General features: G+C 48.9%; 2 protein-coding genes across 14 annotated transcripts in view; one reads left to right on the top strand and one right to left on the bottom strand.

Annotated features, from left to right (window-relative positions):
* The window catches only part of SAMD11 (sterile alpha motif domain containing 11), a 297,706-nt gene extending 293,888 nt beyond the window's left edge, over window positions 1-3,818 (top strand). For all 11 annotated transcript variants that reach the window (XM_081016053.1, XM_081016051.1, XM_081016046.1 and 8 more), the window contains one exon: window positions 2,332-3,818. In XM_081016053.1, coding sequence (XP_080872179.1) covers window positions 2,332-2,580 — 249 coding nt within the window. In that variant the 3' untranslated portion in view covers window positions 2,581-3,818. The remainder of the gene's footprint in view (window positions 1-2,331) is intronic.
* The window catches only part of NOC2L (NOC2 like nucleolar associated transcriptional repressor), an 85,987-nt gene continuing 61,160 nt past the window's right edge, over window positions 3,046-27,872 (bottom strand). For all 3 annotated transcript variants that reach the window (XM_081016080.1, XM_081016081.1, XM_081016082.1), the window contains exons 15-19: window positions 24,785-24,928; window positions 23,272-23,385; window positions 22,311-22,455; window positions 6,925-7,068; window positions 3,046-4,683 (exon numbers count right to left, since the gene is read on the bottom strand). In XM_081016080.1, coding sequence (XP_080872206.1) covers window positions 4,562-4,683; window positions 6,925-7,068; window positions 22,311-22,455; window positions 23,272-23,385; window positions 24,785-24,928 — 669 coding nt within the window. In that variant the 3' untranslated portion in view covers window positions 3,046-4,561. The remainder of the gene's footprint in view (window positions 4,684-6,924; window positions 7,069-22,310; window positions 22,456-23,271; window positions 23,386-24,784; window positions 24,929-27,872) is intronic.

Here is a 27,872-nt window from a genome sequence, read left to right as displayed (position 1 = left end):
GGTCCCACTCTGCCACTTCATTCTACAGCATCTGTAGGTCAGGCCTGTGCTGATGGGGCTCTGGATTCACCTGCAATAGCAGCTTTATACATTTCCTTTGCCTTCTACTGTAACCCGTGCACGCTCACATACCAGTCGATAAGTTGTTTTGGTAGAACAAGGCTGGGGAACCTTTTGCCCTCCAGATTCCCAACTCCCATCATCCCTCATCACTGGTCACATAGCTTGGGGCCTGACGGGAGTCCAACAGCACTTGGAGGGGGCCACTGGTTCCCCACTAAATGCAGTAGAAGGTGCTTTTCTAAGTACACCTCCCCCACCACCACCACACACCTTTTCTCAGTGCGTTCTGGAAACAGGGTCAGGGTTCAAATAGGAGTCAGAGGTCTAGGTGTTTTGCTAGCTTTTGAGCACTATCTCTTTCTTCCCATCCCCCAAATTTTTCCATCACCCACCACCAAAAGCTGCAGGATTAACATCTTTTGCACACACATACTGGTCCTTGGTTTCTTCTTCCTCCATAAAGGCTGCTCGCTTTCCCCCATCACAGCCTTCATTTGCACAGTCAACAATTTAATGGTAGCCCCCTGCCCTCTCCCCAGCTGCCGAGTCTCTCCCCCTATCCTCCCGTCTGCCCCAGGGATGTGGGCTTATATTAATCACCTTCGACCCTGAGCCAAAAGCCCCCCGCCTGCTCTCGCACCTACACAGCTGGTTTTTGTTAAAGCTTCAATAAAAAACAGAGGTTCATATTTAACCCAAAACAACCAGAGTATTATTCAGTTAGCAAAACTTGGGCAAGGGATGGCTGTATCACTCCAAGCCCAATTTTAAGGCTACTGCCAGTTATTTCACTTCCGTATCTCTCCTGCAAACACTCCACAACCTGCGTGTGTAATCGAAGTCGGATTGGTGCTCCTGAATTTCTTGCTGCCACCGCCGCTGCTTCTTTTTCCTCCTTGAATCAGTTTTATTTCCTGCAGAATTGATCCACAGGGAACAATTGCCCAGAGAACCTTTTTATTAGACCCCTCGTAAACAGTAAGGGCTGCAGGGAAAGTAATAAAGTTGCCCTTATTGTTTTAACATAATATAACAAATGTATATGGCCAGTGGTGGTTGAGGCGGGGGGAAGCCTGCCTTGGCAAAATGTATTTATTGCACCATGGTCTGCTTCCCAAGGGTGGTGTCGCTGGGGGGCCGGCAGAGAGATTGCAAGATTGCTCAGGGCTTCGGGTGCATGTGTGTGTGATCACCAAAAGGTTCATCCACAGTTGGAGGCAGTAATGCTTCTGAATAGGACGGGAGCGTGTTCTTGTGCGCTGGTCCTGCTTGCAGGTTTCCTATTGTGGCATCTGGTTGGCCACTGTGATGTGAGAACAGGATGCTGGACTGGATGGGCCACTGGCCTGATCCAGACTTACGATGTTTTTGAAGTGTGTGTGGAGGAAGAATGTGATGGAACATCCCTCCACATCCAGCCATTGTTATTCCTGTGTGTCTGAAATAAGAAATAGCCTAGTCACATTTCAGGTGACTCTGCCCCAAATGTCAGCAGGTATCTCTGCCCTGGATGCTGTTTCAGGGTGACAAGGAGCATGTTGGGTGCGTGGGATTGAATTCTGAGAACTGGTTTCTAGGGAGACAAGAGGGCTCACTTGTTCTATCTGCAAATGGGTCTTCATGGAGTGCTCTGATGATAAGTATATCAGGAGCAAAATGATCCCTCTCCCACCCCTCCTCCCCCAGCACGTGTTGTGGAATTTGGGATTATGTGAAATTTAGCATGACTATCTGTCCTCTCCTGCCCCATTAAATCAAGGTGCTAGTTCCTCAAGATGGGGAAAAATAGACTTTAAAGCATGTGTCCAGTCTCTGTTTATATGATTGTCCTGTGGAGATCCCCTCTCACCAACCACTTCCCTTTATTTATGACCTTCACCAAGACTGTCCACAATGTGTGCGAGTGGAATTACTCAGCTTGTATGCACATGGTTTTAATTTGCCTACTTTGTGCACGTTGCCTTTTCCAGAATTTCTATTTTGTCAAAACAGCCCCCTGCTAGGGTCCCCCAGGCTCCATAGCTGCCTCCCTGACCTGTACAGATTCTGCTGAGAAAGCGGCAGCACCAGGCCCTCGTTGCTTGACCCCAGAAGATGAACTCCAGCAGAGGCTGCCCCCCCCCCGCCAGTTGTGCAGGAGTAGTTGTACAGAAAAGGACTGCGGCTCACAGCAGGCATGCTAAGAGGAGGAGGCCTCTTGAGCCTGCATGCTCTCCTCTCAACCCACCCATTAATCTCCCCTCTTCCTTTTGCAATTTCCCTCCACAGGTAGCCAAGAGAGTCGGCCGGGTGCTGTACATGGCTAGCTTCCCCATGGCTTTCCCGCTCCAGCCCCCGGGCTTGCGACCCGCAGACCGTGACTTGCCTCCCGCTGACCTCCGCCCCTCGTCGACAGGAAGCGTGACCTCCTCCCCGTATGGCAACACTCTCCTCCCCGCCAGCCGCATCTCGCCAAAGCAGGAAAACGGGAACCCTTTGCTGGCCGGCCTCAGCGACACGTCAAAGCCGCCCTCGTAAACTGCACAGCCCCAGGCAGTCAGCCAGCCTTGCGAGGGTCCCTGGCTTGGGCTGCTGGGCCTTCCAGCACTGGAACCAGCCAGCCGAGGAACCAAGAGAATAATAATGCATTCAGCGTTGGGGTTTTAAGGGGCAGGGGTCAGTGTAATCCAAAGATTTATTGGAAGCAATTTGAAAAGGGACACCGTGACTTTTTCTTTCTTTTCTTTTGGAGAAAAGGAACGTCGTTTGGGCTTTTTTCTTTGTTGCCTTTACGGAAATGCAACTTTGGGGAAGAGACCCTCAGCCTCCCCATTCTTCCCTTCCCCTAACCCCAGCCTCCCACCAGGAGGAAACACTCTTCCTTCCCCACTTCTGAAATGTGTCCCTCGCTGGAACCTGTTCTGTTCCTCTTTCAGGGTGTCTATGCATCGCTCAAAAAACAACTTTGAAACAATACCAAAGACAGACAACTGACCCAACGCCCAAGTTCCGGTCCATGTTTACTTCAGTTTGGATGGTACGGCACAGCTAGCTCTGTGGGGTACAGGTTTTTTAGTTTTTGTGTGCTTTTCTCTTTTTTTAAACTGCATTTTCATGCTGCTTAAACATTGCAGATTGACTGTGAAAGATCCTCCTTGCTGGGCACTGCACAGACTTGTTTTGCAGAATAATAATGATGATAGCCTTGTGGGGGGGGGGCAGAAGGGGAGATGAGCGTGGAAGAGGCTGGGAGGCAGAGTTTACCCCCCACACCTTAAACTGCGTGTGTACAGAAGATGTGTGTCCCATTTTTACTTTGTTTGTGTGGGGGGAGTGTGTGTGTATTTTGTGGGGGAGGGGGGAAGAGGCTTGTTGCAGAGGATATGGAGTTGCACATTTTTACCTGGTTCCCCCACCCCATGACCAGGTAACAGGTACCCGAGTGAGCCCATCGGGGCAGGGCGCTCTACCTTGCCCCCTCCCCACCTCGCAATTTGTACAGTGATGGAAAACAATCATGTGATCGATGCTTGTCCGCTTTTCTCTCTCCTTACTCTTTCTGTTTTAAAAACACCTGCACGCTCAACCTTTTTTCCCTTATTCATTTTTTTTTTTTTTACTTTTGTTTGGGGGTGGGGAATCAAACAGTTCGCTCAATGGTACCCTCGCTTCTTTATATATTGTAAATGGTCGTTATCCATCACATCCAGGCCAACGCTTTCCAGCAAATCGATTTAAATAATAATAATAAAAAAGAAATCACTTAATTTATAAAATGGTTGCTCCGTGGGCCGGCTGTGTCCTTAAAAAAGAGTCTTGCAAAAGTACAAAAAATAATACACAGAGTTGAGTCGGGGGTAAGTGCACAAAGGTGACAGAGGTGAATCTAGCGAACTACAGTTCCCAGTGCAGAGGTCTTCTGCCCACTAGGCACCCAACTATTAGCCCTTCTCTTTCCTAGAATCTGCTTAGCGTAGCTGTACCAGGGAGGGGTTTAAATGGCAGAGGGCACTGGCTGGAAAAGAAATACTTCTCTGCGCCCCTAGAAGCTCTGTGGAATAGGCAAGGTAATGTTAGGAGATACCTGCCACCAGTTAATTGCTGGTGCTTCCCCCACTGAAAGCGGTGGCTGGCTAATAATGGACAACACAAGCTCTGGCCGTGCTGGTGGGCTTGGGGCTGGCTTCCTTCCAACAAAATGGGGATTTGGAGGTGGCGGATCCGGCCTCCCCACGTTATTTATAAAGTGGCAGGTTTTAACAAGGGCCTTTTTATCTCCTTTGCTGCTGGCAAAGCCACAAATTTTACTGTGTTTCTCCAAAACGTATAAAACTCTGCTGCACAAGATTTTCGCGTTTCAAGTGGTGCCTTGGGGCACAGGGGAGGTGGCCTCAGTGGAGCAACTTCCTGCCCCTGCTTTAAAGGGGCACGTGGGTTACCCTACCACAAACGCAACACCTCCAGATCCATTCCCCTTGCCCCTCACAATACCCATCCCAGTTGTCTGTTGGCGCAGCTGTCAGTCAGCATCAGAGAAGTCCAAGTCTTCCACCATGTCTTCGGGTCCCTGCGCCAGCTGCTTCAGCTCCGCCCGTGACAGCTGTTTCCCGACGCCCTTGCGGCCGGCCCCTTCGCCTCCCCCTGTGGAAGGGGGAGAGAGAGAGGTGTAAATCCTGCCTTATCAGGAAGGGAGAGGAGGGGAGAGGGAGAAAGAGGCAGGCAGAAGCGGCTCATTGCTAATTAATCACAAGCATTAATTAATTTATCGCCACCACTGCATCTTCCAGATAGCAGGGATGGAAGGGAGGGTGAACAAGTGCTTCTGTGCTCCTCTTATTGCAATTTGGAATAAAAAAACAAGGCGTTTTGGAAAGGGAGGTGCAAAAAGTTGTCATTCCCCCCACTGCCCTGCACTGCTCTTTCTAAGTGGGACTCTTGAGTTTAAAACATGGGGCAGGCTGTTTTCCCTGAAATCTCAGCCCCAGCCATCCTTAGGGGAGAGAGAACAGTCCTGGGGTTGTATGCAGTGCTCATCCTACTCAGAGCAGACCCATTGAAATTCATGGCCATGGCTAGCATCGGTCCATTTATTTCAATGAAAGGAATCCCTCGATACAAGCATTTCTGCATGCCAGACCAAACAGTCTTTCTTTTCCTCCCCACATGGGCTGTTCTGGGTTTAGCGGGGGGGGGGGAGAGAGACCCCTTGTTACGCTTGCATAACTTGTTCCACCAGCTCCCATTAGTGCAACTGCTTAGTTGAATCTGGGTCCATAGGTTTACTGTGAGTAGAATTCAGTAGGTTGCAACTCCTAGGCAACATCGTACATTAAGACAGACACAAGAAATGCAAGGCCCTTCACATGTCGTGGGACTACAACTCCCATCATCCCTGACAACTGGCCATGGGAATTGGTGTTCCAATATCTTCTAGAGGGCAGCAAGAACCCTATACCTATTTACAGTACAAGGCCAGTACCCCAAAGCCCCTTTGCCCAAGCAGGTCACGCAAGTTGCATTTCAAAGCTTGAGATGATCACTGGTATTGAAAAATCAAGCTTAAAAATGTTTTAATGGCTGCAATTGTCCCTGGGACTTTGGGGTGAAGAACAGGTAAATGTTTAAAAATTACATGCCAAAGGTCTGAAATCCTTGGGAGACCCACCACCATAGTGCGGACAGTAAGGGACATTTCTCTGCCCTTTCTTAAGATGCTGTGGATTGAACCTGGGGACCTTCTGCATGCAAAGCACATGCTCTCATGCACTGGCCCACGCAGAAACATGGGCGCATACGCCCCTGCATTAAAATGCTTATTACAGTATTGCAGTTCTGGAAGGGTGTTTTTTTCCTCCCCCCCCCCCCCAACAAATGTCACTGCACATCTCGAGGGAGGGGCCAACTGGTAACATCCGCCCCGAAACAAGCACTGAGAGAGAGAGGCAGCCGTGGGAGCAGTTTGCCTTGCCAGGCTCTGGCAGCCCCAGATAGAAATAGCTCCAAGAGCCGGCAAGGAGACTGCCAAGCGTTCCCAGCCAATGTTCGCTCCCATCTCTGCTGTTCATCTATTCTGGGCAACGGCACCAAGGTTCGTGTGCCAACCCTCTGCCATCTGTCACAGTGAATCAGTCAGTGGGGCTGGGCACAGCTCTCTCCTCTCATTTTCACCTCAAAGCCAGGAGAGAAATCTTGTTAAGGAGAGGGGGGGAGGGGGGGACATCCCTGCACCATCATTGCCACCCCAAAAGGGCTTTACGTCCTTTAAACCTCACCCCTCAGAGAGAAGGGGAAGGCAGTAGCGCACTTGGAGATAATGGGAAAGGACAGCCAGAGCCGGTGGCACTCTTGACAAGCAACGTTCTTCTCCTGGCGGAGACTTCTCTTGTTTGCGTGGATCGTCACCCAAGGCAAAAACACTGCTTGTCACCACCCTGGGCCCTGCTTCAAGGACCTCCACTGCTTATCTTTTCAGGCCAAACCGATGGAATTGGTATGCGCGCGCGCACACACACACACACACACACACACACCAGTGTAGCGGGTAAGTGGCTGGATCCTACCCAGCACCTTCCTCCATGGGCACCAGCTGCTCCTCTTAAAAGGATCACCAGCAAGACAGTATGAGATGTGCGGAGATGTGACAGCCAGGAGTGTGTGTGTGTGTGTGTGTGTGCGTGTCACACACAGATGCACACACACACCTGGCAAAATGCAAGCTGCGTAGCAAGCAAACCCATTTCCAAAAAAACGTAACAGGTGAAAGGCATATTCCTTCAGATCCTATACTAGAGGTCAGGAGCACAGAAGCAAAAGCCTACATCTCGCCTCACCAAGATGCCCAACATCATTCCTCCAAAGGAAGCCGCGGCAGCGCTCTCTTACCATCTGTATCACTGGAGCTCTCGTCGTCGTCATCCTCTTCTTCGCCGTCCTCCACTTTGTACTCTCCTTCATCGCTGTCATCCTCTTCCTCACTGCTGCCAAATGAAGTGTCATCTAAACTGTCCTTCTTGGCCTTTGATTTCCCTGCAGCAAGGAGACCGAAACAAAAAACAAAAAAAAATTATTACAGAAAGGGTATCAAAACATTTAAGATACTTTTGCAACACGGGAAACTCCATAGTCTCAGGTGTCGGACAGAAAGGTAGCAGAACAAGTCAGAACCCAACATGTGTTCTTCGCTTTCAAGGTGGGGGGCGGGAACCTATATATTCCTTGACACGATGGCTTGCAACCAAATTTTGCGTTACATCATAGCAAAGCAGTCTTCAATATACAATCGCAAGGAGAGCCTTGAGGGATCAAGCCAGGGGCCCATCTGGTCCAGGATCTGGTTCTCACAGGGGCCAACCAGATGCCTCGGTGGGAAGCTTGTTAGCAGAACCTGAGCACATGAGCAACACTCTCCACTTACGACTCCCAATCAACTGGCACTCGGAGGCCTATTGCCTCTGACACTGGAGGGAAGAACACCACCATCTTGGCTAGTAGCCACTGACAGCCCTACCCTCCACAAATTTGTCTAACCCTCTTTTAAAGGTGGCCATCCTTTACTCTTGTGGGAGCAAAAAAGCATTTCTGTTTCCTTTCTGCACACCATGCATGATTCTATCACATCAACTCTGAAAAAGCCCCAAATGTTGCACCCTTTCTGTATGCGGGAAAATGCCCCCACTGGAACAGCACTCCAGCCATGCCATACCCCCTATCCAGCAGGCCACACACAGAGACCCCTGAAGCCCTTATGAAGGTGCTGGCAATCACAGCTGAGTTCTGCTAGGTCCCACTTGAGCAGAACACCAAATGGTGCACCATCACCTGGGTTGGGGCAGCCTAGGAAAAGTTCCCAGGACCAGAGAGAGATGTGGGGGGGGGGGGCTGCATCAGCCCCTGGGTTTACACTGACTTGGAGAAACTCCCCACCCTCTCCCCAAATTCACTTTGGCTCAAAATATTTCCTTCCTGCCTTTTCCCTGACTGCTCAGCTCTCTCCACCCCCCTGGGGACCAAGCAGAAGATGGATGGCAGGGTTGCCTTCTGCGGGAGATAATCCTGACAAGCACCTGAGCAGCCTATCTCTGCAAGCACAGGAGAAAGAGAAAAAAGTGGCTCTTCTGCCATCCCCCTCCCCAGCCCAATCCATCACACGCCGCTGGCGGGGGGAAAGGGGTTATCAGCTGCAGCGGCTGCCTGGCGATGGAAACCTGCCCAAACCGGGCTCCTGAACAGAGCTCAGCTGCGACCGGCAATTGCAAGAGCCAGCACCTTGATTATTTCCCATTACCTTTTCAGCCAGGGAGCTGTGAGTGGTGCCTGGGGGGGGGGCACATAGGCGGGCTTATGTAACTTACTTTTAAAACCATTTTCTAGAAAGAAAGGGGGAGAAGCTTAATCACAGGAGAGCAGCTGGGTGGATCTGCCATGCTCATTTTTTTTCTTTGCAACTCTCCCCAACCAGAACATCTGCATGGGTCTTTCCACATCTCTCTCTTCATTCAAATCTCTCCTCAAAACTCTTCCCCGCCCATGAAATCTTCATTTTCACAGACACCCCTTCTCCCAAACTGAACGTAACAACAGCCCTCTTGGACCAGGCGAACAGCTGACTTTCCACAGTAGTCAACCAAATGTCTCAGGGAAGCTCACAAGCAGAACAGGAAGGCAGCAGCCCTCTCCTCCGCAGCCCCAGCAACTAGTATTCAGAGGTATAATCATAGAATTGGAAGGGAACCCAAGGGTTATCAGGTGCAACCCCCTGCAATGCAAGAATCTCAGCTAAAGCATACATGACAGATGGCCATCCAACATCTGCTTAAAAATCTCCAAGGGAGAATAATAATAATAACTATTATTATTATTATTATTAATTACTTATACCACTCTGGGCGGCTTCCAACAAAACACTAAAATACAATAACCTATTAAACATCAAAAGCTTTCCTAAACAGGGCTGCCTTCAGATGTCTTCTAAAAGTTTGGTAGTTATTTTTCTCTTTGACATCTGGTGGGAGGGCGTTCCACAGGGTGGGAAGAAGAGTCCACAACCTCCCAAGGGAGACCATTCCACTACTGAACAGCTCTTACTGTCAGAAAGTGCTTCCCGATGTTTGGTCGGGAATCCCCTTTCTTGTAACTTGAAGAGTCCTACCCTCTTTTCCAGGCTAAACATACCCAACTCCTTCAACCAGTCCTCATAAGGCTTGGTTTCCAGACTTTTTATCATCTTGGCCACCCCCCTCTGCAAAACGTTCCAGCTCGTCAATATCCTTCTTAAACTGTAGTGCCCTGAAGTGGACACAGTACTTCAGGTGTGGTCTGACCAAAGCAGAATAGAACAAGACAATTACTTCCCTTGATTGGGACACTAGATGTCTGTTGATGCAGCCTAGAATAGGATTAGCCTCTTTTGCTGCTCCATCACACTGTTGACTCATGTTAAGCTTGTGGTCTACTAAGACCCCTAGATATTTTTCACATGTACTGCTGGCAAGCCAGGTGTCCTCCATCTTATAGTTGTGCAGCTGGTTCTTCCTTCCTAAGTGTAGAACCTTACATTTGTCCCTACTGAAATTCATTTTGTTAATTTTGGCCCTGTTCTCCAATCTGTTTAGGTCATTCTGGATCCCAATTCTGTCTTCCGCAGCACTGGCTACCCCTCCCAGTTTGGTGTCATCTGCAAATTTTATTAACATCCCCTCAATACCTTCATCCAAATAGTTTATGAAGATGTTGAAAAACAAAAGGCCCAGGGCAGAACCCTGCAGCACCCCACTTTTCACTTTTTTCCAGGTTGATGAAGAACCATTTGTAAGCACTCTTTGGATTCCATCAGTTCAACCACCTACAAATCCACCTAACAATTACTTCATCCAGCCAACATTTTACCAGCTTCTCTGCAAGAATATGAGGGACTGTCAAAAGCCTTACTGAAATCAAGATACACTACGTCCACAGCATTCCTCTGATCTAGCAAGCTTGTAACTTTATCAGCTCTTCTGAAAAAGGAAGGTTACCATAAGCCATCACAGTTAATGGCAAAACAATAGACCCAGCCCTCTCAGTGAATCTGCCTAATCCTTTTTTACTTGGCCCCATTGCTACATCTTAGGGGTGACAAACTCAATAAAGCAATGGCATGCTGTGAAATCCAGCTTTAAGCAAATGAATTTGCTTGCTATTGTGCCTTCTTGATCTTGGGTTCTATCCAGTGCTAGCTCTTACTTAGGGTAGTAGACCCACTGAAGTTAATGAACATGGCAGCAAACACACTTTGGAACTCCCTGCCTACTGACACCAGGCAGGTTCCTTCACCCTGCCCCTTTCAATGCCTGCAAAAGACATTTTTGTTTAGGCAAGCCTACCCAGAAACATAAAATGTTGACATGCATTTTGCTCAGGATTTAACTTACTGATGTTTTTAAATTATTTTTACGGACAATTTTATTGTTTTATTCTTTCTGTAAACCACATCTAAATCTTGTGAAATAAACAACATAACCCAACGTAATTTTACTGGGTCTAATCTGATGCCACTCTTTCTCCCTCACCAAAGTTCAGACTGTAAGCTCCTTTGGGGCAGAGAATCTTGTGTCTAAAGCCCCATTATGGACACGGGTGCCTCTCTACAAACCAACCAGCCACCAGCTTTTCAAACATACAAAGTGCTTTATTAATTTTTCTCATCTCCCTTTTTGCCCCAAAGGCTGCAAGAGGGTCTATCTCCTAAGGCCACCCAGGGAGCCTCACGACAGAAGGAATTTGAACCTTGGCCTGCAAGACTGAATACCTACATCACTCCTCTCTCCTTGCGGGAGATGATGACGACAGATTGAGAGCATTTGGTTTGCCTTTCTGGACGAGCGGGGGGGGGGGGTTGGTTTGGAAGAATTACCACCCACTGTGGAATCCTGTGCCTCCCACTCCTTTTTCCCACTGACTGACTGCTCCCCAAGACACACCAACCCCCCAGCAGAGGAAAGAACAGCAATGCCCCCAGACACTACGGAGTTAAGAGCATCCTGTTCACATCATCTAGCCCCCCACCTCGCTTTCCCCCACCGGAATCCCTGCTAGCAAGAACCGGAGATATTAGCCTGACTTTTAATACAATTTGGTTGGGAAGCGAGCGCTCTAAAGGCAGCATTAATCACTTTAACGATGAAGCTATTACTGGAGGTGCGGCGGGAGGGGAGGGGAGAAGATGGGAAATTTTTCCACGCTTCCCCGCCCTTAACCCTCCCCACCCCACCCTCAGGAGTGCTTGCAGCCATTGCAAGGAAAGGGTCTGTTTCATGCCATGTTGGGTTGGGGGTGGGGGCAGGCTGTGGATACGGGTGGGGTGGGGGTGCTGCCAGCCCTTCCAGGCACAGAAGTCTTGTGGCATTTCATTCCGACTGAACATATGAGTGACCAACCCAGCCGCAAGTCATGAGCTCGGTAGTCCCAATCCTGCACCATCAAAATATTTTGGCCAGAATACAGTGGTACCTCGGGTTACAGACGCTTCAGGTTACAGACTCCGCTAACCCAGAAATAGTACCTTGGGTTAAGAACTTTGCTTCAGGATGAGAACAGAAATCGTTCTCTGGCGGCGCGGCGGCAGCAGGAGGCCCCATTAGCTAAAGTGGTGCTTCAGGTTAAGAACAGTTTCAGGTTAAGAATGGACCTCCGGAACAAATTAAGTACTTAACCCGAGGTAGCACTGTACTGGGTCTTGAGTTTCCACACTGTGGACACTCTGCACACCACAGGACCATAGGAAGCTGCCTGATGAGGCCACTGGTTCCTAGAGCTCAGTATTGTCCACATTCAATCTGCAAGTTAGATACTCTACCACTGAGCCCCTAGGACACAAGAATATAAGAAGCTACTTTAGACAGCTAGGTCCATCTAGGGTCAGTACAGTCTGCACTCACTGTCAGCGTCGCACTGAGCTACGGCCCTTCCCCAACAGGGAGAGCTGTTGCAGTCATAGAATCACAGAATTGTAGAGTCGGAAGGGACCCCGAGGGTCATCTAGTCCAACCCCCTGCAATGCAGGAATCTCAACTAAAGCATCCATAACTGATGGCCAAACAACCTCTGCTTTAAAACCTCTAAGGAAGGCGAGCCTAACCACCTCTGGATGGAGTCCGTTCCACTGTCAAAACAGCTCATGTCCTATTTGGGGGTGTCCCAAAGGCACCTCGCCTCAGGCACTGTAGGAAAATGCAAGGCTGACATTTGCTCAGATCCAGCAAGGCAGGGATGGGATACATGTGGCCCTCCAAAGGCTGCTGGAATCCCAGTCCCCATGAGTCCCAGTCAAGCATGGCCAACTGTCAGCGATGGTGGGAATTGTAGTTCAGCAATATCGGGGTGGGGTGGGCACAGGTTCTCCATTCCCACGTTAAAGGCTCCTGGGAGCACCATCTGGAAAAGGAGGCTGCTTGCTGTGTCTCTGCATGAGTGGCTGCTCTGGCTTTGATTAAGGTTGATTAAAACAGGGGTGGGGAATTTGTGACCTTCCAGAGGTCATATCCAGCTCCCATCAGTCCAAACTTGGATGGCCAAAGGTCAGTGGTGACAGAAGCTAGAAGCGAGCTACATCTGGAGCGCCCCAGATTCCTCCAACCCCTGCCCTAAAATGGCATTCTCTCCATCATGCTACTCAATGCATTGGTTTCCCTCATCCATAAAATGGGCATAAGGAATCATAGAATTGTAGAGTTGTAAGGTACCACGAGGGTCATCTAGTCCAACCCCTGCAATGCAGGAATCTTTTCCCAACATGGGGCTCAAATCCACAACCCTGAGATTAAGAGTCTCATGTTCTTCCGAATGAGATATCCCAGCTGTAAACACCACTCACCTTAGAGAAGATATGTGTTTTAGGGCAACTGGTGATGCTCTCTACCCCAAAATAACCAAATGCTGATCCTTACAAACACACAGAAACACTCAAATTATCCCACAGTGGAGTAAGTCTAAGAAGGACAACCAGTCTATATTAACTCTCCAGCTGGAAAGGTTATAGGGAGGGACCAAGGCAGCAGCTGAATGACCAGAGACCTGGGTTCAAATCCCTACTCAGCCATGAAGTTCACACAATAAATCATACCAGTCAACCTCAAGAGAGCTGATGTGAACAGAAAATGAGACTGAGAGAGGAAAAGGGAATTTTGGGAAGGGCCACAGCACACAGAAGGCCCCAGGTTCAATCCCTGGCATCTCCAGGCAGGGCTCAGAAAGGTTCCCTTTCCTGAAACCCTGGAAAGCTGCTGCCAGTCAGTGTTGACAATACTTTGGCAGATGGACCAAGGGGTTGGGCTCAGAATAAGGCAGCTTCCTAGGTACTGCAAATCCCCTCACAATCCTCCGGATAGAGAGGGAAGCTAATCTTGTCTTTCAAGCTCTGTTCATGGTTTTAGGTTGTGTTTTTATTTATTTATTTTATCATTTCATTATTATTACTGCAACATGAGGCTGTTTCAGCCATGCTGTCAGCTGAATTCCTCAGTTGAAAGGTGGGGTGGGAATAACAACAACAGAACAAACAACCACAACACACCACAAACAACAAGTTTGGCTGCATTTTACAAACAGGCAGAGTAAATGTATAGACACACACACTTCTAGTGAATTATAGCTTTCATTTAGTCAAAAACGTACAAGAGGCAGGGAAATGTAAGTTATAAGCAAGAGAGAGAGGAAGAGAAGAGAAGAGAGAAAGAAGCACAAAACTCCCCTGAGGTAAAATCTGAGATAATCATCTATGGTTATTACATAATCTATTCTTCCTCCTCCCTCCTCCTCTTCCTCCCCCTTCCTTACCCACTGACATTTGGGTCGACAGGCTAATTATCTGATAAAAGGAACACGTCCATCCTCACCCGGCACACAACCGCACACACACATACACACACACAAACATATACAATCGTTGCTCATTACAGATCAGGCTGGCTAGTAATGTATGCACAGTCACGCACCAGGAAATTCGTTCCCGTAACGAACCGGGGAGCGGGGGGGGGGGGAGGAAGACCGTTCCCTCTGGCCGCCCCACACAACCCTCCCCCCAATATTAAATTGGCGTAATATGATTACGTGCTGGATAAATGAATGAACGCGCTAAAGTTCATTAGAGGCGCACCATCGCTTAATGCGGACAGATCGCTCATTACGGGCCCCGGCGTGGGGAGAGGCAGCAGCCAGCGAAGCGGCTCCTCGCCGGCTTTAATTGCCTCGTGACAAGGCAATCCACCAGCTCTCCCCAAGCCATTAATAACCGCCCGCAGCAGCCAGCCTCCCCCCCTGGAGCTCCGTCAGCCGGTAAATGAGAGGAATGAGTCCGCCGCCGCCTCTCCCCACTGCGACCGCAGACAGGCCATTGATCAAATCTGGCAGGCGAGGGGAGGCCATCTTACACGGGGCCTCGTTCTCGGAAATTCAATGCGGCTCTGGCCCGAGGCGTCCAAACCCCCTGACCTTTCTCTTTCCCCCGCCTCCCTCTCTCTCACACACAGACAGAAGCAAGGCTCCCCACACTATCCATTCCTCTTAGCATCACTAGTCCAATTCATCATGGTGATAGATAGATGATAGATAGCAGCCAAATGCGGCCCTCCGCTCCTCTGTATCCGGCCCTTGGGACTCTCTCTAAGACACACTTTCTCTCCCCCAGGCCATGCCCCTCACAAGTCCCACTCAGCTGTTTTTGCCTGGCTAGAAATGTGCCCTTCAACTGCAATAATGCTTCCCTGGATGGAGGGTAGAGAGGGGTGGTTCAAGTGTGTTTGTGGGAAACGGCCTACGGTGCCCAAAGGTAAAATTAGCATTCACTGCCCCGCCCCATTTTGCCTCTGGCACCTCCCACCCCTGACCTATGGCCTGGGCAGGAATATGGCTCCTGCAGTGAAGTCCTGTTTTTTAGGGGAAGCTTACAATACTATTACTCCAGCTTTCCCAGTGATTCTCCACAAAGCCTTTTAGAAGCAACTTAAAAGGTAAAGGGAACCCTGACCATTAGGTCCAGTCATTGCCGACTCTGGGGTTGCGGCGCTCATCTTGCTTTACTGGCCGAGGGAGCCGGCGTACAGCTTCCGGGTCATGTGGCCAGCATGACTAAGCTGCTTCTGGCGAACCAGAACAGCACACGGAAACGCTTTTTACCTCCCCGCCGGAGTGGTACCTATTTATCTACTTGCACTTTGACATGCTTTTGAACTGCCAGGTGGGCAGGAGCTGGGACTGAACAACGGGAGCCCACCCCATTGGAGGGATTCGAACTGCTGACCTTCTGATCGGCAAGCCCTATGCCCACAGCACCACCTGCGTCCCTAGAAGCAACTTAAGAGGGTTTTTAAAAAAATACATGTTATTAAAGAAATAAAAAAGACGCATCACTCAGTAGGATGAATCTTCTACAAACCTAATGTGATTTTATGGCCGTGGCCTCTTTGCAAAAAGGAAACCCTGAGAAAGTTGGGTCTGTGTAAATTGCTAGGCTCTTTCTTCAATCCACGAATTGCAAAATTCCCCTGCTTTTGTACTAGTGAACAACAGTTTACAGGAGTCAGGCAGCTTGCAGAGACATGAAGTTAAGGTGCCACAGCAGAGAAGGCCCCGCTTTGTACAAACTTTGATTTTAGGCCCTCTTCCCCAAACAGGAAAGTACATCTAAGCAATAATTGCAGTGTGGCTCCTGTATATGGTCATTAGTATAATTAAAAATAAAGTAAAATACAGACCATTTCTTCTGAGGGACGCCACATAGAAGAGAGAGAAGAATACAGTGGTACCTCGAGTTACAGACGCTTCAGGTTACAGACTCTGCTAACCCAGAAACAGTACCTCGGGTTAAGAACTTTGCTTCAGGATGAGAACAGAAATCATGCAGCAGCGACGGGAGGCCCCATTAACTAAAGTGGTACCCCAGGTTAAGAACCATTTCAGGTTAAGAACAGACCTCCAGAACGAATTAAGTTCGCAACCCGAGGTACCACTGTATTCCTAATTTCAAAGCAGCAGTAATGTGGCTATTGAGACATATCTGAACACCCTCCAATAGTTCTTATCGGAATGGTGGTTTTCGTTTCAAACAAACAAACAAACAAAGCACTAGCCCCCATGTTTGCAAACTTGGAACATGTGACAACAAAAATATATGGATTCTGAATCAAAATGAAAACACATTCTAGATATGTTATGCATTTTTGTAGTTTAGAACACAACCCAACCAGACGGTATTTGGCTCTTAAGGCAGCCAGCATCTATCTAGAGTGTATTAAAAAAAATACAACAACCACACAAACTCATAACTTCTGCCAGAGAATTTAGGAGGTCCAACTTCTTTATATTTCGGGGGGGGGGGGGAGAATCCATAGAATAAAATACAGCTCCAAAGGGCCTTATTCCCCTCATGACTGATATGGAGAAAGAGGAAGTCAAAATGGGATAAGGCCCACTCTGGTGAAAGGTTGTCTCCAACCAAGTTCTCCTCAGTGTACACCCATTGGAATTAATGAACCTAAGTTGAGTCAAGGCCATTAAATTCAGATGGGTCTAAACATTAGGTACAACCCTTTAGTCTTGATTAGAGATCTAAGTTTGCAATGGTTAACTATCAGGAGCCAGGCTGCTCTCCAGACTAACTTACTCCGCAGAGATTATAGTTGCTATAAAACGCTAATGAGTGCTTAACTACTGCAATATTTAATTAAAAAAAAGGAAGAGGGGCTGTGAGCTGCTGCTAATTAACAGAAAATTGGTAATTTCCAAGCTATTAACGGCTTATTTTCCACTCATCTGAACACAGCCAAGAAACTACAGCTATAGCATAAATAGGAAGCGCATTCTGTCAACAAGGGAAGAGCTTGCTGTGAGGTGGGGCTTGCTCTCTGGTGAATTCATGGGGACTAGGAACCTGCTGCCTCAATCAATCAATCCTTCTCGGCTGCTTTTCTGTCATGAGTTCCAATGAACACCTCACTATGCCATCTGCCCTGTTTTGGGAAGCTTTTAAATGTTCGATGTTTTGTTTTATTCCTTTATATTTTGTTGGAAGCTGCCAAGAGCGGCTGGCATAACCTAGTCAGATGGGTGAGGTATAAGAATTATTATGATCATCATCATCTTGCTTCTCCCTGTACAAAACCCATTATTTGGATACAGGGGTGTGAAACCTTTTTCTGACCGAGAGCCCCATTCCCATACAGGCAACTTTCCAAGGGCCAGTTGTGGGTGGTGCCAGAGGCCAAAGTGGGCGGAGCAAAAAGAGGAGGAACCCCTGACCATTAGGTCCAGTTGTGGCCGACTCTGAGGTTGTGGTGCTCATCTCACTTTATTGGCCAAGGGAGCCGGTGGTTATGTGGCCAGCATGACTAAGCCGCTTCTGGTGAACCGGAGCAGCGCACGGAAACGCCGTTTACCTTCCCGGTGGAGCGGTACCTATTTATCTACTTGCACTTTGACGTGCTTTCGAACTGCTAGTTACCTTTGTACAGGAGGCTATATTTCCAGGTATGCAAAAAGCAGAGGGTTTTCAACAGCACTATAAACCAGGCATAGGCAAACTCGGCCCTCCAGATGTTTTGGGACTACAACTCCCAAGACCCCTAGCTAACAGGACCAGTGGTCAGGGTTGATGGGAATTGTAGTCTCAAAACATCTGGAGGGCCGAGTTTGCCTATGCCTGCTATAAACATTCCACTGTCAGACAATACAGAGACATTAGCAGGGCTCCAGGACATATTCTAGCCAGGCAAAAGCACTCAAGGAGGTTGTGGGAGGGTTCAGAGGGTGAAATACAGAATCCAGGAGGGAAGAATTTGTGCCTAGGTCTAACCACCACCACCCCATTTCCATGTAAATACCATACTGTTTCCAAAGCAGGCCCACCCATTTCCCAAGCTTCTGATAACTTCTCATTACCTGATAGCTGAGCAATGCAGGTTTTGCTTGGAATCCTGATCCATCTCTGCAGACTCACCCCACTTTTTTCTTTTTAAAAAAGAACAAATCGTCTAGTCCTCAGGCCCCTGGGCTCCTCACCCCTGGTTTATATGATCAAGAGGACTAGAAAAATGATTTTAAAAGAAAGACCTCTGTATTCCGGCCTTGGGATTCTGCCTAGGCCACATCTTTCAGTACCCAAGAACTTAACTTTTCTTTTTAACCAAGCAGATTTCCCAGCTGCACAAATTCCCCACACTAAACACACACAAGAAGCCAAGCAAACACAAAGTATGTTGTGCTCCTTCCTTACATCCTGTATCAGTGGCAATTTCTCCATGGCAGCCCTTAGTCCCTATCTGCTACATAGCAACAATTCATATATGAGTATGTCTTCGTTAAGTATGTAACAGGTGCTTTCAAGGGTATTTACAAGCATGCCGCAAAGTGTTAGATGCTTGGAGATGAAGATGAAGAGGTTCTGCCCCCCCCAAAAGATGTTTTAATATGGTTTGGGAAGTTTGCACATATGCCCTAATGGGTCTACCCCACCCCTATTTTTTAAACTGTTCATTATCAGCTTTACAACTGCACGATTCCCCGCACTCCCAGCTACACACTTTGTAGATTCTTTGCCACAGAATCATAGAACTGCAGGATTGGAGGGTCCCCCAAAGGCCATCTAGCCCAACCCCCTGCAACACAGGAATCACAGTTAAAGAAGGTCAGGCAGACGGCCATCTAACCTCTTTTTAAAAACCTCCAATGAAGGAGAGGCCAACACCTTCCAAGGTAGTCCATTCCACTGCCAAACAGCTCTTCCCATCAGAAAGTCCGATTTAATGTTTTGTCAGAATCTCCTTTCTGGCAATTAAAACCCACTGGTTCGGATCCTATGCTCTGGAGCAACAGAAAACAAGCTTGCTCCATCTTCCACGTGACAACAACCCTTAAGATATTTCAAGGTGGTTATCATATCTCCTCCTCTTTAACAAGATGGGGAATTAAGAGGCTGTGGTTGGGTGTTCCTCTGACTCTTGGAACATGGATGAAACGTGGTCTGCAGCACTGGTCTTCAACGGGTTGGCCTGGACCCACTAGGGGGTCTGTGGCGTGATCCAAGGTGGGTCATAACAGGAGCACCACCACCATGCAAATATGTGGGGAAAGATTAAGCAGTGGGTTCTCAAATGCATGCTTGAGCTGAAAGTGGGTCATGGGGTCTGAAAACATGAAGCCACCTACAGTCATACCTCGGGTTACAGACGCTTCAGGTTGCGCGTTTTTGGGTTACGGACACGCCAAAACCCGGAAGTACCAGAATGGGTTACTTCTGGGTTTCGGCGCTTGCGCAGAAGCACGAAATCACGCTTTGTGCCTCCCGCACGGATCACGAGCATCCACTGTATTCTACAACACAAAGGGGTGCACCCGAACCTCCGCCCACTTTTGTCTCTGGCTCCGCCCACCTGCCCCATCCCCCGGCCCGGGTTTCCTCATAAGGGACCTTGTGCTGAAAAGGTCATGTAAATAAAGCAGAAATTGGCCGCATTCAAGGGGGGTTGCAACTTTGGGAATGTTAGGAAGCTGCCTTATAGAGAGTCAGACCACCGGCCCATCTAGTTAGGTATCATGGCTGGCAGCAGCAGCAGCTTTCCCAAGGTTTCAGGACGGGATTCTTTCCAAACCCCGCCTGGAGATGCCATTGACCCTGGAGCCTCCTGCAAGCTCAGTAGATGCCCTGCCACTGGGCAATGGCCCTTCCCCGAGAAAACAAACATGGCCTCAATGCTTTTGGGGAACCAGAGAGAGAAAGAGAGAGGAGATTTCCAGCTGTGACAGCTCCTGCTGTCGTTCCACCCAGGGAGGCTCGCCAGCCTCCAAAACGTGTCACTTCATTTCGCATTGCCAGCCCGCCGCATGCTGACAGGATTTCCCTTGCCTCTCTCCTCGCAGGGAGAATGGTGTCGCCGGGTTGGCAGCTAGCTTTAAAGGCGGGCACATCAGCAGCCCAGCCATGCGTGGCCTAACCGCCTCTCCAGGGGTGCCCGAACACCGTTCCCTGCTACGACCCAGTGCCCCTGCCACCAGCACAACACACACACACACACACACAGAGCAGCAGCAGCAGAGGAAGAAGCATTCCTGCCTCTTCTAGAGTCACGCTCAACTCGGCATAGAAAAAAATGCTGACGGCGAAGACTGCCAAGCAACCAGCTCAAAATCAATACAGGCCCAATGTCCTCGTTTATTCCTCCAAGTGCCGCGAGAGGGGCTCGCCCATACACGGCCAGGCCAAAAACATGAACTAAAATCCAGATTTGCACCGCAAGGAACTCCCAAACACAACATTAAGAACTGCCACAGTGGGACGGACTGACGGAGTCTGGCATCTTATTCCCACCAGCTGTTGGCCACATGTCCCAGGGAAGCTCAAAAGCAAGCCTGTGGGGTGATTTGCCCAGCATGAGAGCCTCCACTTCTAGCCCAAGAATGCTTCTTGGCTACTTGGCTATGTCCTGCCTCTACATTCAAAGGCAGTAGTGCTTCTGAATACCAGTTGCTGGAAACCACAGGAGCTCTTGTGCTCGAATCCTGCCGGCAGGCTTCCCCAGGCATTTGGTTGGCCACTGTGATAACAGGATGCTGGATTAGATGGACCACTGGCCTGATTCTATAGGGCTCTTCTTATGGAGAAGAGGAGGTTAAGGGGTGATATGATAGTCATGTTCAAATATATAAAAGGATGTCACATAGAGGAGGGAGAAAGGTTGTTTTCTGCTGCTCCAGAGAAGCGGACACGGAGCAATGGATCCAAACTACAAGAAAGAAGATTCCACCTAAACATTAGGAAGAACTTCCTGACAGTAAGAGCTGTTTGACAGTGGAATTTGCTGCCAAGGAGTGTGGTGGAGTCTCCTTCTTTGGAGGTCTTTAAGCAGAGGCTTGACAACCATATGTCAGGAGTGCTCTGATGGTGTTTCCTGCTTGGCAGGGGGTTGGACTCGATGGCCCTTGTGGTCTCTTTCAACTATGATTCTATGTTCTTCACAGACAGTGATGCAACTCAGGCTGTTGCCTGATTTCAGGGTTGCTGAGTTCTACTCAAAAGTAGATTCATTGAAATTAATGGACCTCCGTTAGTCTCACATTCATTAACTTCAATGGGTGCACTTCGAGTAGGATTAGCATTAGAGACAACCCAGTAGATTAATGAACTAGTTAGTGGAAACCATTTAGCCTAGTGAGAAGATGCCCCTCCCCAAATATCTCTGAACTGTATTTAAGCTTTCAGCACCACCAGAGGTAATAGTGAAGGCTGGTCATTTTTCTTCCTTGTTTTCAACCTGCTCATTTTGACTTTGCCTTGCATTTGTTATGTGTTATGAAGTCTAGATTATTTCACTGACCCACAAGTCACAGAAAACCATGGTTTACTGGGAACATGCTGGTCTTGGCCACTGTGCTCCTTCCCTCTACTGCAGGGAGGGTGCAAACCACAATCTCTAATTTAGCATTGTTTGAACCAAGGATGGGGATTTGCTTGCCCTCCCAGGAAACCAGAAATCTGTAGCTAAAGCTTTTTCCTGGCTTCTTCTTCGAGGTAAGTCAGGAGCAAAACAAACCTCAGTCTCTAGTCTGGACACAATGGCTGGGATCACATGTCACGATAAACCATAGTTTAGTGTGAGTGAGTTGTTGTTGCACCTGGTCGGGGAAGGCTGTTCAAAAGCAACCAAGGTGCAAACCAGGGAAGAAATGCAGAACCGACTGCTCTTTTCAACAGCAGCAGTAGCAGAGACGCCCTTCTGGAATCTGCACGCAGGCTTGTGCTAAATCATAGAATCATAGAGTTGGAAGACACGACTGAGGGTCATCTAGTCCAATCCTCTGCAATGCAGGAAACCTGCCCACAGCTGTCCCTGGTTGGGCTCGAACTACCAACCTTCTGCTTAACAGCCAGGTGCACTGACCCATTGTGCCATGTGCAAACAGCCTCACCAAACGGCTAATAATAGGATCTCCCAATGCTCAGAGCCTTTTGCTTTCCCTTTGTATATTTCTGTGTTTATTTAGGGAAAAAAAACATTTTAAAAAAACCCTTCCAAAACCAATCCTCACATATAGCCAGCAATTCCCAAATGCTAAAACACACCGGCAGCAAAGGGATGCTCTTTTCCTAATTCCCTCGCAACTTCGAGTGGGGGGCTTTCCCGGTGTGCTCTGGCTGCTATAACTCCTGCTTTCAAGAGAACAAGACAACTGCAAACCCCTAGTGGCCAAAGGGGAGACTGCGGCTCTCCCCACCCACCCCAACTTCAAAGTCCCTGCTGTACCTTTGACAGACAGACCGCCGACAGCATCTTCCCCTTCTTCAGAGTCACTGTCCAGCTCAAAAAGGTCCTTGAACTCCCTCTTATCGTCCTCCTTCTCTTCGCCCGGCTTCTTCCGCTTGATTTCAGGTAGGTTCAGATCTTCCATCTGTGCCAGGAGAACAGAAAACTTTAGTCCTCCCCGTTTCAGTCAAAAGCATAAAGCAGCAGCGTGACAGCCCATATAAATATATCCCTTGCTCTTTAACTGAAAAGAACTACACACACAATTAGGACAGAGGCTGGGGAACCTATGGCTCTCTGGACATTGTTGAATTCCATTTCCCATCAGCCCCGGGCAGCATGGCCAATGGTCAGCGATGACGCAGCTGGCAGCCCAGCAATATCAGGGAAGGCCGTAGTCCTCCCCCCACCTGCATCCCTACACTAAAGGTTCCTGGGAGCTGAAAACCCCACCCAGAAAGGAGGCTCACTGTTATGCCTCTGCATGAGTGGCTGCTTGGGCTCTTATTAAGATTACAATAGGGATGGCCCTCTAGTTGTTGTTGTTTTGGACCCTGGATTAAAGGCTCCAGGAAGCTGGAAGCACATTATTATTAAAACAGGGAAGGAGAACCTGTGGCTCTCCAGATGTTGCTGGACTCCAGCTTCCATCAGGCCCATGCCAGCACAGCTAATTGTTGGGGATGATGGGAGATGTGGTCCAGAAACATCTGGGAAGGTCTCAGGTGTCCCATCTCTGGCTCAGAAGGACACTGACAAGAATGATTCCATCTCCAGTCTGTTCAAAGGGCATATTCCAGCCAGGCAAAATTACTCAAGGAGGGTGCGAAGGAGGGCCAGGAAGGAGTGCGGTCTGGGAAGAGGTGTGTGGTCTGAGGAACGTTCTGAGGATCAGAGAGAGAGGGCTGGGGGGGGGTCTGTATTTGGCCCCTGAGCCTCAGCTTTCCCATCTGTGTCTTACCCGCTCTTTGCCGCTGATCTCCAGCTGAATCTCCTTCTCCCTCAGCTTCTTCCAATGCACATAATATGTCATCAGCGGAGTCCCTTCCTCTCTGACCTTTTTCTCCCATTGCTCCTGTCAAGGTAAGCAAGAAAATACCGTTGTCAACTGCAAGTGATCACCATCTTAAGAGCCAGCATGTGAGCATATCTTCACAGCTTTCCCCTCCCATCCCCCTGGAGGCAAGTCATAGTGTCTGCATTCCTATGGCCATTTTACAGCTGGTGCAGCTGAGGACCGAAGGGGAGAGGGCAGGCTATTTCTCATTATGACTCCAGCAAAGGAGTCGTTCAAACAGTCGTTTGGGCATCCCCATGATTCCTTGATATGCCGACTTTGGATTAGTGCAGCCAAGAGAAGTCTTCTTCCCCGCCCCCCCAAGTCTCGCACAGCTGTAAGCCTAAAGGCCAACCATCTCAAAACTTTGTCAGCAGATGGAGGCTGTGTAAAAAGCTTTCTGTGTGTCAGCCCAAGTCAAACAGATCCCGCCACATCCTTGCTCAGAAACTGATCATCAGAGATAAACGGCCTCTGAACAAGGAAGCCCAGAAGCATTGGAATGGAGGAACCTCAAGTGTGGAACTCTTCTCCCCACGGAGATGCACCTAACAACTTCGCAGAACAACTTCTGCTATGTGCCAAAGACATACCTTTTTACCCCAGCCTTTGACGGTCAAGGTATTTTGTTTTGTGGGAACCACCTCTTTTTGCTAAACTTACACTGTTCTGTTGTTAAACGGTTTCATGCATTTTATACATACAAAGTACAGTGGTACCTCGGGTTACATACGCTTCAGGTTACAGACGCTTCAGGTTACAGACTCCGCTAACCCAGAAATAGTACCTCGGGTTAAGAACTTTGCTTCAGGATGAGAACAGAAATCATGCTCTGGCGGCGCGGCGGCTGCGGGAGGCCCCATTAGCTAAAGTGGTGCTTCAGGTTAAGAATGGAACGGAGCTCCGGAACGAATTAAGTACTTAACCCGAGGTACCACTGTACTTGAGGATCACACAGCCTGCCTCCAATCCCTGAATTAGGCCATGATTTGCCTTTACTGCCCCTCCTTACCTCCATCACCTGACCACTGAGCCATGCTGGCTGTGGGCTGACACAAGTCCAACAAGATCTGGAAGGCCACACAAGCTCCCCCCCCCCCCCCCCCCGCCACTCTACAGGGCTGTGGTTACGAACAGCCACAGAGGTCTCTAAATAATTTTGTCATAAAGGCCAGAGATCGTAAGGGATTTCCACCACGGCCTTAAAAAATATTAGTGGGCGTCATGAAACGAGAGCTCTGGGTTGTTGTTGTTTTTGTGGGCTGATCTCTTTTTCACAAGTTGACTCAAGCGAGAGTCGGCATCCACGCCCAGCCCTCCTCTTCCTTCCTGCCTTTGCGCGAGGCTCCGCCAAGCGGCAGTCAGAGCCCCTCTCCTGAGATGCTGAGCCAGAGAGAGAGAGAAAACAGAGACTCACCACAGCCTCCCGGTTAGCGACGCCAAAGGTGGCTTTCTGCCGCTTGCCGGTGATGTAGGCAGAGTTTTCCTGCAGCTTTTCCAAGAGCTGACGGATCGTCTTGCAGTAGTTGGCAACTTTGCACTCCTTCAGGAACGACTTCAGCTGCAGGAAAGGAAGGAGACATTCCACGAACTGATCCCATTAAATTCCCCAACTCTGCTCCTTACAACTTTATATTTCGCTGTACGGCACAGCTGCCAAAAGAGCAGGAAAGCATGGAACGCAGGATCCAGGATCCCACAGGAAGCTGCCGTGTACAGAGTCAAGCCACTGCTCCGCCTGGCTCAATACCGTCTACACTGACTGGCAGCTGCTCTCTAGGGTTTCAAACAGGGAGTCTGCCAAGGACTGAACCAGGGACCTTCTGCAGGCTTTACCACTGAGTCACAGCCCTTCCCTTAAGGCATTGGAAGTTGCCTTACACTAAGTCAGACTGTTGGGTCCATCTATTTCAGTATTGTCTACACTGACTGGCAGCAGCTCTCTAGGATTTCAGGCTAGCCCCTACCTGGAAATGCCAGGAACTGAACCTGGAGAGCTACTGTAAGTCAGTGCAGAAAATACTGAACTAGATGGACCAATGGTCTGACTCAGTATAAAGGCAGCTTCCTACCCCTGCCTTACATGGCCCTAAGAAGGGGAGGGGGGAACAGACCCCCGCCTCTCATTTCTAACTGACTGCAGCTTGAGGTTGGAACTTTGTTCAAAGCTAGCCATTTGCATCTTTCTCTCCCCTGAATTGCCCCACTAGTCACTGGAATTTTTGGCTCAGAAACCCCCGCCGCCTGAGCTGCACATCTAGAAAAAGCATGGTATGCCCAGAGTCACCCCAAAATCGTGGAATTCACTTGTGAGTGGGGACGACATCACAACATCAGCACATCATGCTACAGAAGGGAAGGAGAACCCGATATGGTGCTATGTTCCTTATAAACATGTTATTTGGAATTAAGGGTACGGGGTTAGAGAGATCCAACTTTTTGACCACAATCCACCAGGGCAGTTCTTCTGCACAAGCTCTATTGAAAGGATCCATAGTCCCCCAGCTTTAAAAATAAAAATAAAAATGGGAAACTTAGAACAAAAAAAAGTTCATTTAGTCCAGAATCCTGTTGGGCAACCAAATGCCTCAATGGGAAGCCCGCAAACAGCACCTGAGCACAACATCAACTCTGCCCCCCTGCAATTGGCATTTATTTTATTTCTTTTTTTTATTTGTTGCATTTATACCCCATCTCCCCCCGCCAAGGAGCTCAAGGTGGCTTACAACAGCTCTCCTGCTCATTTAATCCCCACAACAACCCTGAGAGGTAGGTACAGCTGAGAAGTAGCGGCTGGCACAGGATCACCTCACCATGAGCTTCATGGCCGAGTGGGGAATCGAACCCTCATCTCTCAGGCCCTAGTCCAACACACTAACCCAGAGCTTTCAAACTGTGTGTCACAACACATTAGTGCGTCGGCTGCAGTGCGTAGGTGCGTTGCGCAAACACTCCCTGCTCTCCCTCCTGGGGCTGGAAAGGGGTTAGTTTAACCTCCAGTTTGCTAGTTAAAGACACCCAAGTTAAGTAAATAGGTACCGCTCCGGCGGGAAGGTAAACGGCGTTTCCGTGTGCTGCTCTGGTTCGCCAGAAGCAGCTCAGTCATGCTGGCCACATGACCCGGAAGCTGTACGCCGGCTCCCTCGGCCAGTAAAGTGAGATGAGCGCCGCAACCCCAGAGTCGGCCATGACTGGACCTAATGGTCAGGGGTCCCTTTACCTTTAAGTTAAGTGACCAAGGCAGGGGCGTCTGGATACAGACACAGAACTCTGCTACACGCAAAGCCAGCTCAGCATCCAAATGAAGGGTCCCCCTCCCAAATTCTTTCCTTAAGACATTCTTTCTCCTTGCTTCCTTCCCACTTCCTCTCTCTCTCTCTGTCTCTCACAGTCTTTTCCCCCAGGGCATACGGATGGGGATGAAGCTCGAAGCCTGCGTGTTCGTGCTAATTGCAAGCATCCCCCCTGGTTGCTCCAAACAGCCAGCCAGCTCAGATTATCCTCAGAGATTGAAGGAGGACAGGCAGCTGTTCCTTCCCTACGAACAACCTTCTGGGGCAAACGAGACCACCCCAGGGTTCTGGGCAAAGGGTCCAGGGATTAAAAACCAAACATTCCCTCTCCTCTGCCCACTACAGCCTGATTCCCTAGAAGGTTGTAAAAGTCTCCTCTGGAGATCCTTCCAGCCGGGTTTCACGAATGAGGCAGGCCAGGATGGGAGTCCAACCCCACGCCCAGAGGGAGGGGGTGCAGGGGGTGGAATTCCAGGAAAAGCAAAGCCCTGCAGAGGCGTCTTTAAGAGAGTGGAAAGGAAAGGCGTTCCCCCAACGGCACTGCTGCAGACAGGACTCCCACCCCAGCAGAAAGGGAAGCAGTGAGGGCATTTTTAAAAACACGTCATTTTCAGAAAGGGCCGTAGCTCAGTGGTAGAGCATCTGCTTTGAATGCAGAAGGTCCCAGGTTCAATCCCCAGCATCTCCAAGTAGGGCTGGGAATGTCTCCTGCTTGAAACCCTGTCAGTCAAAGTAGGCAATTCTGAACTGGATGGCTGCTATTTAGAAGTGGACACGGGGAGAAAATGCAACTTTAAAAAAAATGTATTTAAATGAAAATTTCCACATGGAATTTGCATGTTTTGAAAAACTGCAAACTAAATTATGTACTTTGTTGGCGACAAGCCTAAATCCTCCTCAGAGCAGTCCCACTAAAATTAATGAACCAGATTCAGTCATGGCTATAGATTTCAATGGGTCTACTCTGAGTAGGATTGGGGCACAATCCTTAGTTATTTAGTTGTGGTTTTATAAACGGTAAACAACCAAACTTTCTTCAGTGCACAATAAAATGAAATAAGCTAAGATATAAAAGATTGACAAATTCAGCAAATTAAAGGTAATGGGTTGCATCCAATGCTAGTCCTACTCAGTGTAGCTCAATTAAAGTTAAGGGGTCTACTCTGAGTAAGACTTAATTGGGTCGCTCCCCAATAAAACCACTTCTACTAT

Source organism: Podarcis pityusensis (assembly GCF_964106645.2).
Source record: "Podarcis pityusensis genome assembly, chromosome: 8".
Classification (NCBI taxonomy): Eukaryota; Metazoa; Chordata; class Lepidosauria; order Squamata; family Lacertidae; genus Podarcis; species Podarcis pityusensis.
Note: the sequence above shows the minus strand (reverse complement) of the source record. Positions and strands in the feature narration are given on the sequence as shown.